The sequence below is a fragment of the Piliocolobus tephrosceles genome, chromosome 2 (assembly GCF_002776525.5).
Source record: "Piliocolobus tephrosceles isolate RC106 chromosome 2, ASM277652v3, whole genome shotgun sequence".
Lineage (NCBI taxonomy): Eukaryota > Metazoa > Chordata > Mammalia > Primates > Cercopithecidae > Piliocolobus > Piliocolobus tephrosceles.
In genome coordinates, this window is record NC_045435.1 from 88,187,466 (window position 1) to 88,202,712 (window position 15,247).

At 49.9% G+C, this 15,247-nt stretch overlaps 1 protein-coding gene across 6 annotated transcripts; it reads left to right on the forward strand.

The window, feature by feature from the left end:
- The first annotated feature begins 5,259 nt into the window (after positions 1-5,259).
- Positions 5,260-14,240, forward strand: CCDC51 (coiled-coil domain containing 51). Of its 6 annotated transcripts, none has more exons than XM_023231644.1 (4): positions 5,260-5,634; positions 11,268-11,587; positions 12,540-12,704; positions 13,244-14,240. In XM_023231644.1, the coding sequence occupies exons 2-4, from the start codon at positions 11,276-11,278 to the stop codon at positions 14,000-14,002; spliced, it is 1,236 nt and encodes a 411-aa protein (XP_023087412.1). In that variant the 5' UTR covers positions 5,260-5,634; positions 11,268-11,275; the 3' UTR covers positions 14,003-14,240. The 6 variants fall into 6 exon arrangements, with proteins under 6 accessions (XP_023087412.1, XP_023087414.1, XP_023087411.1 ...); XM_023231646.1 differs by having other exon boundaries at positions 5,579-5,634; positions 11,389-11,587; XM_023231643.1 differs by having other exon boundaries at positions 5,591-5,743.
- The last annotated feature ends 1,007 nt before the right edge of the window (positions 14,241-15,247 follow it).

Sequence of the window (15,247 nt, forward strand, 5' to 3'; positions counted from 1 at the left end):
GCAAGACCCTTTCAGCCTTACCTGCTCAGTGCCAAACTTCACCTGTGAGTGTCCTAGGAATGTTTGTGAAGGCATTAAATAAAAAGATTAAATGAAAAAGAGAGTGCTATCAGGGCCTACAATGTCTAAGGAGTTGAAAGTTTTTTGGAGTAACTGGTAGTCTCCCTCAGATAGCTGCCCAAATGTTGCATGCTTAATTGCTGCAGGACTCTGGTCCTGGAAAGAGACAGGATTGTTCATTTGTTAAAGGGGGATAGGTTCCACCAAGTAACTTGCTCTCACGGTGTCAATCACTGGTGCTCAGGTTTGTTTTAGCAGCATACGGCTGGGTGCCAACTGGCAAGGCCCCATAGGGAATGCCTGAAGCCTATAGAAGGGTGCTCCTGGCTGTGCAACTTTCTGGAGAGGACCAACACAGGCTTCCCCCCACCCCCCATCCTGCGTTAATATCTAGTACATTAATCATGAAAGTTTTAAATATTCTAAAACCTAGTTTTGATTTAGCAAAGTCCCGTAATGGTTCCAGAGCTCTCTTTGAAAATACATTCAGAGAAAGCTCAGTATTATTAACATAGTTGTATTAAGGGCCTGGGAGGGAAATCCAAATACTTGTGCTTCTGAATTAATTTTTTTTTTTAAATACAGGGTCTTGTTCTGTCTCCCAGGATGGAGTGCAGTGGTGTGATCTTGGCTCACTGCAGCCTCAAACTCCTGGGCTCAAGTGATCCTCCCACCTCAGCCTCCCAAATAGCTGGGACTACAGAAGTGCACCAGCACACCCAGCTAAGCGTTTTAATACATATTTGGCATACATTGTGGTCTCTGTCTTTGCATTTAGTGAGGGGCAAGGGGTAGGTATGCCTGGGACTCCAGTCTTGGGCAGCAGGAGGTAGAATGAGCCCCTGTTTTGCCTCACCCCCAACCCCTTGCCTGGCACTGGCACCCCCTCCATCCACCAGCAAGTGGGCTGGGGCTTCCCGCAGCTGCTGCCCTGGACCTGTTTGGTGTGCATGGGGACTTCACTGCCAGCAACTTGGAGGATCATATCATTTGCCCTGCCCTGCCTCTTTCACAGTAGAAAAGTTCCTTGACAACAGGAACTGTTCCCTGGTACGTACCCCAGTGCCTGCATATAGCACACACCTTACATGAACAGATGAACAAGTCTCACCAAAACATTTGGCAATCTGGATGTCACAATTTCAAGATGGGTTTTAAAAGCACAAATTCTAGTCAGGCACAGTGGCTCATGCCTGTAATCCCAGCACTTTGGGAGGCTGAAGCAGGCAGATCACTTGAGGTCAGGAGTTTGAGACCAGCCTGGCCAACATGGTGAAACCCCCGTCTACTAAAAATACAAAAATTACCCAGGCATGGTGGCAGGTGCCTGTAACCACAGCTACTTGGGAGGCCGAAGCAGAATACCTTGAACCTGGGAGGTGGAGGTTGCACTGAGCAGAGATCATGCCACTGCACTCCAGCCTGGGTGAGAGAGACTCCACCCCCTCCCCCACCAAGAAAAAAACGTGCAAATTCTTCCATTAACCTCATGTAAGGTATTGTCAGGCATACAACACACGAGAAGGACATCCTTTCAAATGAGTTGGTTTAATTTCAGGTGATACAAAGTTTAGGGTAGAACTAGGACCAAAGAGCAGACTCTGGCAAGGTTCTGAGCTGGTTTTACTTTTCACAGTTATGGTAGGAATGACTTAGTGAAAACAACTAGGAGATAACAAGCCACTGTAAGAATTTTTTTTTTTTTTTTTTTTTTTTTTTTTACAAAAGTTTATTCTTAAATGTACAACAGCTCCAAGACAACACTTAATTCCAGCTTTAGATGGCAAAAGATGTTACGGCAGGGAATATAGACGTTTAAATAAGGATGAAATAAAGGGTCACCATCTCCTCAGGTACAAGGAACAGCTTACTTTTTGCCAGATTTCTTAATTCCACCTGTGGCTGCAAAAGAAAAATAGTCACAATTAGGGAAAAATATAGATCTTCCTATATATAGGAAGATCTACCTATATATAGGTAGAAGCCCCATGGACCTGCTGTGGACCTTAGTAAAGCCTGGCTTTTGTACTGGGCATTCACTTTAACACAAGCATGGATAGCAGCTTCACTGATACTGTCTGTTCTAGGGAAAGGTAAAATGAGGATAAGATGGAGTTTACAAGCAGTGGCTGGCTGCGCACTGGTCTAGATCTACACTCCTGTATACTTCATGGATTGGCTTATTTAATCCTCATGCCATATCAAACCATTTTACAGAAAAAGAAGTTTTTTTTTTTTTTGAGACAGAGTCTTGCGGTATTGCCCAGGCTGGAGTGCAGTGGCACGATCTCGGCTCACTGCAACCCCCGCCTCCTGGGTTCAAGCAGTTTTCTCGTCTCAGCCTCCCGAGCAGGTGGGACTACAAGCCCCAGCTAATTTTTGTATTTTTAGTAGAGACGGGGCTTCACCATATTGGTCAGGCTGGTCTCGAACTCCTGACCTCAGGTGATCTGCCTGCCTCAGCCTCCCAGAATGCAGGGATTACAAGTGTGAGCCACCGAGCCCAGGCTTTTTTTTTTTGAGACGGAGTCTTGTTTTGTCACCTAGGCTGGACTACGGTGGTGCAATTTTGGCTCACTGCAGCCTCCGCCTCCCGGGTTCAAGCGATTGTTAATGCATCAGCCTCCCGAGTAGCTGGGACTACACAGGCACACACCACCACATCCGGCTAATTTTGGTATTTTTAGTAGAGATGGGGTTTCACCATGTTGGCCAGGCAGGTCTCGAACTCCTGACCTCAAGTGGTCCACCCAACTGAGCCTCCCAAAGTGCTGGGATTACAAACGTGTGCCCAGCCAAAAAAGAAGTATTATTGTTAGGTGTTGTTCAAGGTATGTGACAAGCCAGGATTCCAACCTGAGTTGTCTGACTTCAAAGTCCATATTCTTAACTGCCATGTTACACTTACACTGCCTTCCATATTATGATCCTGGCACCTGGTATACTCTACTAATTTACAAATCATCATATATGTGGAACCCAGTAGGTGATTTAAGAAACAGTGTAGGATTGGGCCAGGCGCCGTGGCTCACGCCTGTAATCCCAGCACTTTAGAAGGCTGAGGTGGGCAGATCACAAGGTCAGGAGATCGAGATCATCCTGGCCAACATGGTGAAACCCTGTCTCTACTAAAAATACAAAAATTAGCCAGGAATGGCCATGTGCACCTGTAATCCCAGCTAGTCAGGAGGCTGAGGCAGGAGAATCACTTGAACCCAGGAGGCGGAGGTTGCAGTGAGCTGAGATTGCGCCACTGCACTCCAGCCTGGGCAACAGAGTGAGACTCCATCAAAAAAAAAAAAAAAAAAAAGAAAAAGAAAGAAACAGTGTAGGGTTATGTATGCATAATACAGGAAAGAAGATCCAAAGGGGCCTGACAAAATAAACCTTAAAAAAAAAAAAATTAGATGATGCTCAATGAGAAACAACTAGCATAGAGTTACACTAAGGGCTGATCTTTTCCCTATACACAATCACAGATTAAAAGAGGGTGCAAGATACCTTTTTTTTTTTTTTGAGATAGGGTCTCACTCTATCTCCCAGGCTGGAATACAGTGGCGTGATCCCAGCTCACTGCAGCCTGAACTCCTGTGCTCAAATAATCCTCTTACCTTTAACTCCTGTGCTTAAGTGAGGCTGCCTCAGCCTTTTAAATAGCTGGGATTACAGGAAATGAGCCACCACCACCACGCTCAGCTAATTTTAAAATTTTTCTGTAGACAGGGTCTCCCTTTGATGCTGTGAACTCCTAGCCTTAAACAATCCTCCTGCTTAGGCCTCCCAAAGCACTAGGATGATGGTCGTCAGCCACTGTGCCTGGCCCCTTACACCATTCTGAAAAGGAATCTCAAGAACTAGAATCTCAGTGCTGGGTAGGTAAAGAATAATGGATCAAACCCACTGGGAGACAGGTCTTGAGAAGCCCCAGATGACACTCCCACCATCCTTGTCTCCATCATGCCTAGTGTGGCTCACAGTGCTCAAATAGGGCATAAACAACTGTGGAGGAAATAATCACTAGTTGGATGAATGTAAAATAATGCTTAAGATGCACATAAAGTACTAGAACTGCTGGGCCTCAAAAATCTTTTGAAATGTAATGAATTCCTCCTACATAAAAGATGTAAAAAGGTGGAGGATTCAGTTAGAAAAGCCTATGGAGCAACAGCACACTGAAGAGCCTGGACTTTATCTTTTAGTCTAGGCACACCCAGAAGTAGAAAGACTCAGAAAGCAAAAGCATAGAGATAATATGAGTACAAAAAAAAAAAAGGTGGCCGGGGGCTTTGGCTCAGGCTTGTAATCTGAGCACTTTGGGAGGCCGAGGCGGGTGGATCACGAGGTCAGGAGTTCAAGACCAGCCTAGCCAAGATGGTGAAACCCTACCTCTACTAAAAATACAAAAATTAGCCGAACTCGGTCTCAAAAAAAAAAAAAAAAAAAAAAAGAAAAAGAAAAATTAGCCAGACGTGGTGGCAGCCGCCTGTACTCCCAGCTACTTGGGAGGATGAGGTAGGAGAATCGCTTAGAACCCGGAAGGCGGAGGCTGCAGTGAGCCGGGATCGCGCCGCTGCATTCCAACCTGGGAGACAGAGTGAGCCTCTGTCTCAAAAAAAACACAACAAAACAAAACACACACAGAAAAACTTCGAAGTCAAGTAACGTTCAAACACTAAGAAGGCAGTGAAATACGAATTTGGGGCAAGAGATTGCGGAAGACACTGAGAAACTTAACTGTATGAATCTGCGTCTGAGGTAAATACATTTCAATGTTTCCGTTTCTGCAGCTCTTCCCTAAGGAATGGAAGCCCAGACTGCCTGGGAGGCAGGAGACTTCGTTTCCAGCTCCCCGCCCTTACTGCTGCTGCAAATCCCAGACTGGCTAAAGAACATCCGCTACAGCGGACGTCGGAAAACGAGACCTCGCAGTTGAGGAGGCAGGAAAAGGGCATGTCCGCGCCCTCATCCCAACAGACGCTCATAGCGTTTGGCCAGCTTGAGCTACATTCAGCTCCCACTTACCCAAGGGCCCCTTTCCTGCGGCCTTCGCTTTTAGCTCCTCGAGTTTCTTCTGCTCCTCTTTTTGTTTCTGCTTGAAAGCCTTATCTTCCTGGGGAGAAGCAGAGCGGGTTCAACTCAGGCCTGTCTCCCAGGCCCTCCGCACCCGCCCGTTCCTCCGCGCCCGCCCTCACCTCGTCCATCTCCTTGGCCTGCTTCTTAGGCTGTTTCAGTGGCTTCTTCTTGCCACCTGTGGGCGACACGAGCACGTTCGGCCTGACCCTGCCGCCCGGTCCCTGCCCCACCGTCCCCGCAGTCCTCACAGTCCTCACCGTCCTCACCGTCCCGCAACACTTACCTTCGCGGCCGGACATGGCGCCTGCCGCCCCTTCCCCAGACCCTGCCACCGGAAACGGCGCATCTTCCCCCACCCTCTGTCGTAGACAGCGAGGCGGCCCCCCTGATTGGCTCCTAGTCAGGAAGTTGAACTCTCGCTACCGGATGCGGCACTCCAGGGGCGGGGACTAACAGGTCAGAGGTCAACTGAGTGGCAGACGCTAGGTCCGGCCGCGCCAGGTACGAGGAGCTAGGGTCGTCCTGCCAGGGTAGAATCTGGAACTGTAGGAGGGGTACTTAATCGGAAGGCCCCCCAGGCCTGTGGCCGTGCGCGGGAAGAGCACTTCAGGTACACAGCAGGGCATGTGCATGTGCAAAGGCCTTGAAGCTCGGCGCGTTCCTGAAACCCAGGAAAGCACAGCTTGGGTGGAGGTAGATTAGGCTGGGAGATGGCAGAAGTGGGCGGGAGTTATATCACATGGTCCTATAGCTTTGAAAACCCCTGTAAGGAGTTTGTTTTATAATATAGTCAGGGGTGCAGCAGTTTGCGAATTCTGTTTATTCATCTATGAAAATGGTCTAAAAAATTTATTTTGGTGATGGCCATACAACTCTGTGAATATGCTAAAACCACTGAATTGTACACATTGAGTGAATTATATAGTATGCAAGTTATTGCGTGAATTATATGGTATGCAAGTTATATATCAATAAAGCTTTTTTTTTTCCCCCGAGATGGAGCCTTGCTCTTGTCGCCCAGGCTGGAGTGCAATGGCACGATCCCTTCAACCTCTGCTTCCTGGGTTCAAGCGATTCTCCTGTCTCAGCCTCCCCAGTAGCTGGGATTACAGGTGCCCGCCACCATGCCCGGAAAATTTTTGTGTTTTTAGTAGAGACTGGGTTTCGCCTCCCCAGTAGCTGGGATTACAGGTGCCCGCCACCATGCCTGAAAAATTTTTGTATTTGTAGTAGAGATGGGGTTTCGCCATGTTGGCCAGGCTGGTCTGAACTCCTGACCTCATGATCCTCCCGCCTCGGCCTCACAAAGTGTTGGGATTACAGGGGTGAGCCACTGCACCCAGCCAAAGCTCTTAATTTTTAAAATAACAGTGCTGAGTGCTGGGATGCTACAGTGTCCAAAGATTAGGCAGATGAATACATTTTTTGCTGGGTATGTACTATATGTAGGTACCAAGCTGAAATTCTAGTGAGTGAGACAGACTATAACCAAAGCAAATAAATGAGATACATATTGCAGGTCATGTGATAGGTGCATGGAAAAAATAAAGCGTAGAAAGTGGGTCAGGAGTGCTAGGGTGGGAGTAGGATCGCCATATCTGATAGGGTGTGTGTAGATCTTCCAAGGGGCTACTAGTTGAGCAGGACTTGAAGAAGGTGAGGGAGCAAGCAGCACTGATCGCAGCTGTCATGAAGGCCCTGAGCTGGGGACAACCTGGTGCACTCCAGCAACTTCAAGAAGATCCATGTGCTTGGAGTGGAGTGAGGAAAGGGAGACTAGTGGGAGATGAGGTCAGAGGAATGAGAGCCAGTGGGTAGGTTCCCTGTAGGCCATGGAAAAGACAGGCTTTTACCTTGAGAGAAGTGGGGAACCATTGTAGGGGTTGAGCAGAGAGACATGGTCCCACCTGTGTTTGGAAAGGAACATTGACTCTGCTGACAATAAATTGCAGTGACTGGAATAGAAGCAGGGTGACGTCTGTCGGGAGGCTCTTGGGATAATCCAGGCTAGAGATGTGATGTGGGTCATTGGGCCCATTTGGTAGCAATGGCAGAGGTGAGAAGAGGAGGGATCCTGGATTTGGAAAGCCAGTGGCATTTGCTGATAGATGGATGTGAGGTGGGAGAGAAATGAGGAATCGGGGTGATGCGAGGTTGTTGGTCTGAATACTTGAACTTGGTATTGCTGTCATCCATGTTGGAGAAGGCTATGGGAAAAACAGGTTTGGGAGGGGAAGATAAGATCTCCATTAGATTTTCAGGCAGATGGGCCGGGCGTGGTGGCTCATGCCTGTAATCCCAGCACTTTGGGAGGCTGAGGTGGGTGGATCACGAGGTCAGGGATTCGAGACCAGCCTGACCAACTTGGTGAAACCCCGTCTCTACTAAAAATACAAAAATTAGCTGGGCATGGTGGTGGGTGCCTGTAATCCCAGCTACTCAGGAGGCTAAGGCAGGAGAATTGCTTGAACCCAGGAGGCAGAGGTTGCAGTGAGCCGAGATTGTGCCACTGCACTCCAGCCTGGGCGACAGAGCAAGACTCTGTCTCAAAAAAAAAAAAAAAAGATTTTCAGGCAGAGATACAGGTTGGGAAGTTTGATAAATGGGCCAAGAACCCTGTGGAGAGAGGTATGGGCTGGAGGAGTCAAGAGTATAATTTTTTTTTTTTTTTAAATAACTTTATTGGGCCAGGTGCGGTGGCTCAAGCCTGTAATCCCAGCACTTTGGGAGGCTGAGATGGGTGGATCACGAGGTCAGGAGATCGAGACCATCCTGGCTAACACAGTGAAACCTCGTCTCTATTAAAAAATACAAAAACTAGCCGGGCGAGGTGGTGGGCGCCTGTAGTCCCAGCTACTGGGGAGGCTGAGGCAGGAGAATGGCGTAAAACCTGGGAGGCGGAGCTTGCAGTGAGCTGAGATCTGGCCACTGCACTCCAGCCTGGGCAACAGAGCGAGACTCCGTGTCTCAAAAAAAAAAAAAAAAAAAAAAAATTTATTGATGTATAACTTGCATACCATACAATTCATGCAATGTGTGCAATTCAGTGGTTTTATTATATTCACAGAGTTGTATGGCCTTCACCAAAATAAATTTTTTAGACCATTTTCATAGATGATTTTTAAAACCACAGGACTGGATAAGAGAGGAGTCTGAGTGCTGAGCGCTGGGGTGCTGCATATTCCAGAGGTTAGGCAGATGTGTGGGGACTGGAAACCAAGTGAAATGGCATGTGAAGGAGGAGGGGGGTGAAGGCCAGATCAGAGGGAGGTGGATGGAATCAGAGAAGAGAAACAGTGAATTCAGACAGTCTGTCAAGGAGTTTGGTTATAAAGGGAACCAGAGAAATGGGGCAGTTGCTGGTGGGGGTGTCAGATCAATTACTGAGCAGTGTCTCAGGAAGAGAGAGGATTTGGGCCCTGGGGCACAGGTTGGTCTTCCCTAGAAGCATGGGTTTTTTTATCCTGAGGATCAAGAGAGGAGGTGGAAATGGGGCAGTTACTGGTGATTGGGAGTTTGTAGAAGTTCTTTTCCAACTTTTTATTATTTTCTTGGTGGAAAATGAAGCAAGCAGACTATCAGGCTGGAAGTGAAGATGAGGAACATGATAGAGGCTTGAGGAAGGAGCAGTTGGTAGGAGACAGCCATCTACATAGAGTGGGAGAATGGATCTGAAGGGGCAGGATTCCGAACTTGACCCTCAGGGCCCTACTTCACCTGTCCAGCTTCTCCATCCATTCATCTCTGCTTTTGCTTTCCAGTTGCACTGACTGCCTTTCAGGTTTTGAGCAACCTCAAACACTTTCCACCTTTTCTCTTTGCCAGGAACATTCTTCCCCTTGCTGGTTGGCAGGCCTGTGAAACATCTAAGTGGTGACATCCTGGGGGCTGAGAAATGGGGCCTGGGGTTGGGGGCTGGTGGGGTGGTGGAGAGGCTGAGGGGAAGGACTGGAGTGGAGAAACAACTTGGGAATTATTGCCACATTCCCTTATGAAGTCTCTGTTGTCACCCAGCTTACGTTCTAGTGAGAGAATAGGCAACACATAAGGAAATGTGTCCATCAGGAGAAAAATAAAGCAGAGCTGGGGAGGGAGTGGTCAAGGAAGCCTTACTGAGAGGTGATATTTGGGCAAAGATGAAGATGTCAGGGTGAGCTGAGTAGACTTGTGTAGGAAGAGTCATCTAGCTGGAGGAGGTGGCAGGGCACAGAGCAGCACAGTGGCTGGAGCAGAGTATGGCAGTAGAAGGAAGAGGATGAGGGCTGAGAGGTCTCAGGGCTTCTTGGCCACCACCAGGTGAAATGGGAGCTTTTGGGGGATTTTGATCAGAGGAATGTAATCTGATTTTTGTGTTACAGAGCCTTGGGCTGCCATGTGCAGAATGTGGGGGTGGGGGAGGGGAGGGAAGAAAGCGAAGATTGCACAAGAGACAGTAGAGTAGTTGTCATCTCTGCCAGGAGTGGGTGACCTTCCTGGGGTCTAAAAGTGGGCAGCTAGTAGAGGCAGTGCTGGGAAAGGAGGCTGAGAAGGTTGGAGGAAGGCAAGAGGGGCAGTGATGTTGGGAAGAGAGGGTGTTGAAAAGTGGTGCCAGCCATGGTGGACACTGCATGCTTTGTTTGATGAAGAATACACCTGCAGGGGTGTTATAGAGTCCCGGCCTGTGTGTCGTGGGTGCTGGCCTTGAGGCCTGGGAGTCTCACTGGGCTTCTGGGGCTTGGATGGTATGCACCATTATGGCCATGGAACCCAGCCTTATGAAGGGGGCCCAGGGGTTTGGATGTGGCACGAGCTTGGGACCACTGTCACAGTGATGTTCCCTTCTGCGGCTCTCAGCTCAGGCCCACTTTGCCCAGAAGACATGTTCCTACCCTACCAGCTGTATTTTCAAAGCCCCTGAGCTTCTCCAAAGACAGCTCTTAGCACAGCATGATGGAGAGGAGGCTAGGGTGCTGTGGGGGGCCCCTGTCTCACATCACCTTCCATCAGGAAGCCCCTTTCTATTCTGTATCTGGAGCTCCTTCAATTTCTTCCTGTCTGCAGCTCCCTCTGCTTTTCTCTCTCTGGCTTGGTCTGTTGGCCACCAGGTGTCGCTCTCACAGCCAGGATCAGTGCTTAGGGACTTTGAGGTGTGGTTTGGCCAGAGGAGGGTGCTGTTGGCTCAGCTTTTTCTGAGAAAATGGGTCACCTGGCCACCTCTTTGCCGTCCTCAGAATCACTGGCACTCTTGGGCTCAGGTGAGGCCTGATTCTGGATAACGGGAGACTCCTTGCTGTTCAGGTAATGAGAAGCAGGCCCAAATACCAAAGCAAGATGGAAGAGGGAAAGATGAGAGAAACCTAACCCGTTGAGCAATGGCAGGTTGGAGAGGAAAGAGAAAGCTTATGGAAGTCAAGAAGTGTGAGACTGAGAGTTGGTGGCCTGGAAAGTCTGGGGACGAAGACGGATGGTGTGAACCTAAGAAAAGTCCTCTGTGGCAAAAACAGTTTTGTTTTGTTTTGCCCTTGGAATTGTCTTAGAGGAGAGCTGAGAGTTTTCTGTCTTGGGTCACAAATGGCCTGTGTCCTTAGGCCCTTGCACAGAATTGAAACTCTGCTTCCCTTGTGCTGAGGCAGTCCTTAGAGAGTCTGGGGAGTTGGTTTTGAGGCTGTTTGACAGAAATGATCCTGGATCTTAGTCTTCCTGAGTTTCTCTGAGTTCTACAACATTGCAGGGAGTATTTATGCATCTTTGTGGGGCTTTGTCAGCATGTATACAACTCTGGTTTCAAAACTGTCTTTGATATCAGAAACCTGGACATCAGGATTCTCATTCAAGTCATAGCAGAGAGACTTGGGGGATGTAGGGAAGTGGGTAGCAGGGAAAGGTCCGCTTTGTGTGGCATGGTGGCAGGCACTGGAAGGAATGGTATCCTAGAGGCTCTTCCCCAACTGCGTTCCATTGCCCAAGAGCACCCAGGGAGAGCCTGACCATCCTCTTGCCACAGGGGCCGCAGTCTCTGGGCCCAACAGGGTGGTGCTCAGTTTAGATGATTATAGTGAGGATTAGTCTGTTCAGAACTGTCCCTAGGCCTCAGAACGGACTTATGTCCAGCCTTTCTCAGCTGTGAGCTGACCTGTCTGGCGTCCCCCTCACAGATCTCCTGATGGCGGGGCGCAGCCCTGGGTTTGCCATGCAGCACATCGTGGGTGTGCCCCGCATACTGGTCCGGAGGGGCCTCCTTGGAAGGGACCTCTTTATGACCAGGACTCTCTGCAGCCCAGGCCCAAGCCAACCCGGAGAGAAAAGACCTGAGGAAGTGGCCCTTGGCCTGCATCACCGCCTCCCAGCACTGGGAAGAGCCCTGGGGCACAGCATTCAGCAACGAGCCACCTCCACAGCCAAGACTTGGTGGGACAGATATGAAGAGTTTGTTGGACTCAGTGAGGTTCGAGAGGCCCAGGGAAAGGTGACAGAGGTGAGGAGGGGAGCTGGGGTGGCTGGCCCTGCCCTCTGACTTGGGAAATGTGCCAAACCAGTCACGTGGTGCTGGGTAGCCACATCCAGACTTGTGTTTGGCCTCATTTCTCATGTGGAAACCTGGGCTTGATGCTTCTAGGGTGAAGGTCTCCATGTAACTGTGCCACCTACTTTCTCTAAAAACAGTTACTGTGTACTAATAAGTCCCTGGCCACTAACATCCACTCTGTGAGGCCAGCAAATACTTCCTTTGTGGACTGTTTGGGGATTGATGGTGAAAGTTACCTGGGGCTTGCTGCAGTACTGTTACCGTGTGTAATTACAACATCTTTTGCGAAGGTAGAGGGCACTGGGAAATGTCACACTGTGAGGTGGAAAGAGCGGGTTGTGGTTGTCAAGTCCTTTGTGGTGAGAGAAAAGCATTCTGTCATCTCTGTTCCCACTCCTGCTTAGGCATGGAGTAGTGTAACAAGGTGGGAAGAACCGGGGGTTCAGCGGGGGATTTGAGACAAACAGTGCCATTTCTTCCCTTGGAGATTTTGAGCTTGGCTGAGCTGGTGTTTCCAGGTCTATAAACTGGAGGCTGCAGCAGTGCCTTTCATGGTATTGTTATGAGGCATAAATAAGGCAACACACGGGAAACAGCCTACCAACACAGGTTTGATGGACACAAATTGTGTGCATTGTTAGCTGTTTTCAAGTTTTTTCAGGGGCATGTTATTTCTGCTTGAATGGCTAAATCTCGTGATTCTGATGGGTGTCGCCCAAGGCTGCACTTTGAACACCACTGGGTGAGCCAGGATTAGTGTCTAAGGAATTCCGTTTCCACCCTTTGCAGCTCACACCCTAGTGACCTCTTCTTAGCCACAGCCTGGCTGGGAATGCAGCTGAGCCTGTGTGGGTGTGGAGAGAAGGTGCAGATGGAGTCCTCTCCGGTTTTCTCTTTGCAGGCTGAGAAAGTGTTCATGGTGGCTCGAGGGCTTGTCCGAGAGGCTCGAGAGGACTTGGAAGTTCACCAGGCCAAGCTGAAGGAGGTGAGGGACCGCTTGGACCGTGTCTCCAGGGAGGACAGTCAGTACTTGGAACTGGCTACTCTCGAGCACAGGATGCTGCAGGTAGGCACCTCAGGAGGCAATCCTTTCACACCGGACAGTGACCCTAGCCTGGCAGATCATGGAGGGGCCAGGTAGGAACCCTGACTGGTCTTTAATCAGAGGCCTGGTACAGTGGTAAACCAGAAGCTCCTATGGAGGGACAGAACCCCAAGCTTCCAGAGCCTATCCATCTACTTTCTTCTGGAGTACAGGGGCCAACTGTTCAGAGCAGTATAGCCTGGGACCCAGAATGCTGAGGAAGGAGAACCATGGAGGGGCTGGCCCAGGAAGTGCTGGACACTTCCCTTCGTGTAGACATAAGTACACCTCTGGTCAAACCTAGGACTGCACAGGTGGGATGGTCATGCAACTCACTTTGCTCACTCCCAATTCCTTTGCCCCTCTGACCCAGCCGGGTTTGTGCTACCTTCATTCATTCAGCAGGGGTCTATGGAACATGTACTCTGCCAGGCACAAGGTAGTGAGCCATCTGCTGGTGGCTATAGCTGCAGGGCCACCTTGTCCCCATGTAACCCAGTAACATGGCTTTGCTTCTGCAGGAGGAGAAGAGACTTCGCACAGGCTATCTGCGTGCAGAAGACTCTGAGCGCGAGAAATTCTCCCTCTTCTCTGCGGCTGTGCGGGAAAGTCATGAGAAGGAGCGCACAAGGGCCGAGAGGACCAAGAACTGGTCCCTCATTGGCTCAGTCCTGGGGGCCCTGATTGGTGTGGCTGGCTCCACCTATGTGAACCGCGTCCGGCTACAGGAGCTGAAGGCCTTACTCCTGGAGGCACAGAAGGGGCCTGTGAGTCTCCAGGAGGCCATTCGAGAACAGGCGTCTAGCTACTCCCTCCAGCAGAGGGACCTCCACAATCTCATGGTGGACTTGAGAGGCCTGGTACATGCTGCTGGGCCAGGGCAGGGCTCTGGGCCACAGGCAGGTACTCCCTCTACCAGAGATAGAGATGTAGACGTCCTTTCAGCTGCTTTGAAAGAGCAGCTCAGTCATTCCAGGCAAGTCCATTCATGTCTAGAAGGCTTACGAGAGCAGCTTGATGGCCTAGAAAAGACTTGTAGCCAAATGGCTGGGGTGGTTCAGCTTGTAAAGGCTGCAGCACACCCAGGCCTGGCGGAACCAGCAGACGGGGCTATGCCCAGCTCCTTGCTAGAGCAGGGGAGTATGATCTTGTCACTGTCGGACATGGAGCAGAGACTAGAAGCCCAAGTCAACAGGAACACCATATACAGCACCCTGGTCACCTGTGTGACATTTGTGGCCACAATACCTGTGCTCTACATGCTATTCAGAGCCAGCTAACCCCTGGCCCCTCCTCCAGAGGGTCTGAGGCAAGGGCTGTAAATGTGGATTTAGTTAGAGAATCGTAGCAATGAAGTGAGCCTTTGGGGGCGTGTATAACCTCAATCTGAAGGAGCAGCATCTGTGTGACTCACCAGCAGGCACACTTCACTTTGCAGACAAGGTTCATTTACATTAATTATGAAAACTTTGTGCTAATGTCCAATTAAAATATCCTGAGTTTTATTATTTAAAACAATCAGACTGAGTTTTTTTCATTGAGAATCAAGATCCAAGACTTGAAGGTTGGGCCTGGAGTTGGGGTAGTCACCCCCTTTAGTTCCTCTCTCATCTCCTCTCTGTCCTCTTTTCTGAACTGTTATGGATGTACTCCTGAGGCCTAGATTTTCATTTTGGATTTCCTGGCCTGCCCTCCACTTACCTGACTGTCCGACGTCAGATGGCCTGGGAGTTCCGGCGAGTGGAACCTAGCTGGCTGCCTACTCATTGGTGACCATGGTTACTTCCCATCTCCTGGATCACTTTCTCTACCATGTCGGGGAGAACTTCTGGTTCTAGTACTGGAGGAGTGATCAGAGGAAAGTAGGGAAGAGATTGGGGGAATGGTTGATAAATGTTGCTGGGGACATAAGTATAGGAATTGGTGGCCAATCTGGATCCCTGGTACAGAGAGTGCTTTGGGCAGCACTGGTGTGCCACTGGGGCTGGGTGCACCTCCACACAGCCCGGGGAAATCTTCCACAGGCATAGGCAGAGCTCAGGACACCAGGAGTGTGCATGGAGAGGCAGTGATAGGGAATAGGGGGTCTCCCACGGGTGGGAGGTGCAGTGGGGGCATGTGTATGATCTCTTTTCAGAGGGGAACAGTGACCCATCACCTCCCGGACTAAATGGCCATGGGTGGCCTTGTGTGCCCTGGGTAAACAGGAGCTTTGGGCTGGTATTCAGTCCTGGTGTTGGAGTATTGGAAGTCAGGCACATTCCAGAGAACCCACTCCCCTTTGAGAGCGCAGGGTAGCTGTATGCAGGGGCTGCAGGTGGGGGCTTGTTCACTGGTGTCTGTGCAGAGCTGTCAGAGCCTGTGGAGCCAGGAGTGTTTCCCATAAGGCATACTTTCTTCTTGGAGCCTGTGTTCAGTCTTGGGCAGTGAGTATGGCCCAAATGCCCCCCACCTCAGGTTTTCAGCACCTGGTCCCTCAGTCACTCTATCCTTGGCGAGTAATGGCTCCCCAGAATGGCATGGGA

Excerpts from the sequence above, each read along its gene's own strand:
- CCDC51 (XM_023231644.1), top strand. The coding sequence starts at position 11,276 with ATGGCGGGGCGCAGCCCTGGGTTTGCCATGCAGCACATCGTGGGTGTG. Across the intron at positions 11,588-12,539 it reads CCCAGGGAAAGGTGACAGAG|GCTGAGAAAGTGTTCATGGT; the intron begins GTGAGGAGGGGA and ends TTCTCTTTGCAG. Across the intron at positions 12,705-13,243 it reads TCGAGCACAGGATGCTGCAG|GAGGAGAAGAGACTTCGCAC; the intron begins GTAGGCACCTCA and ends TTGCTTCTGCAG.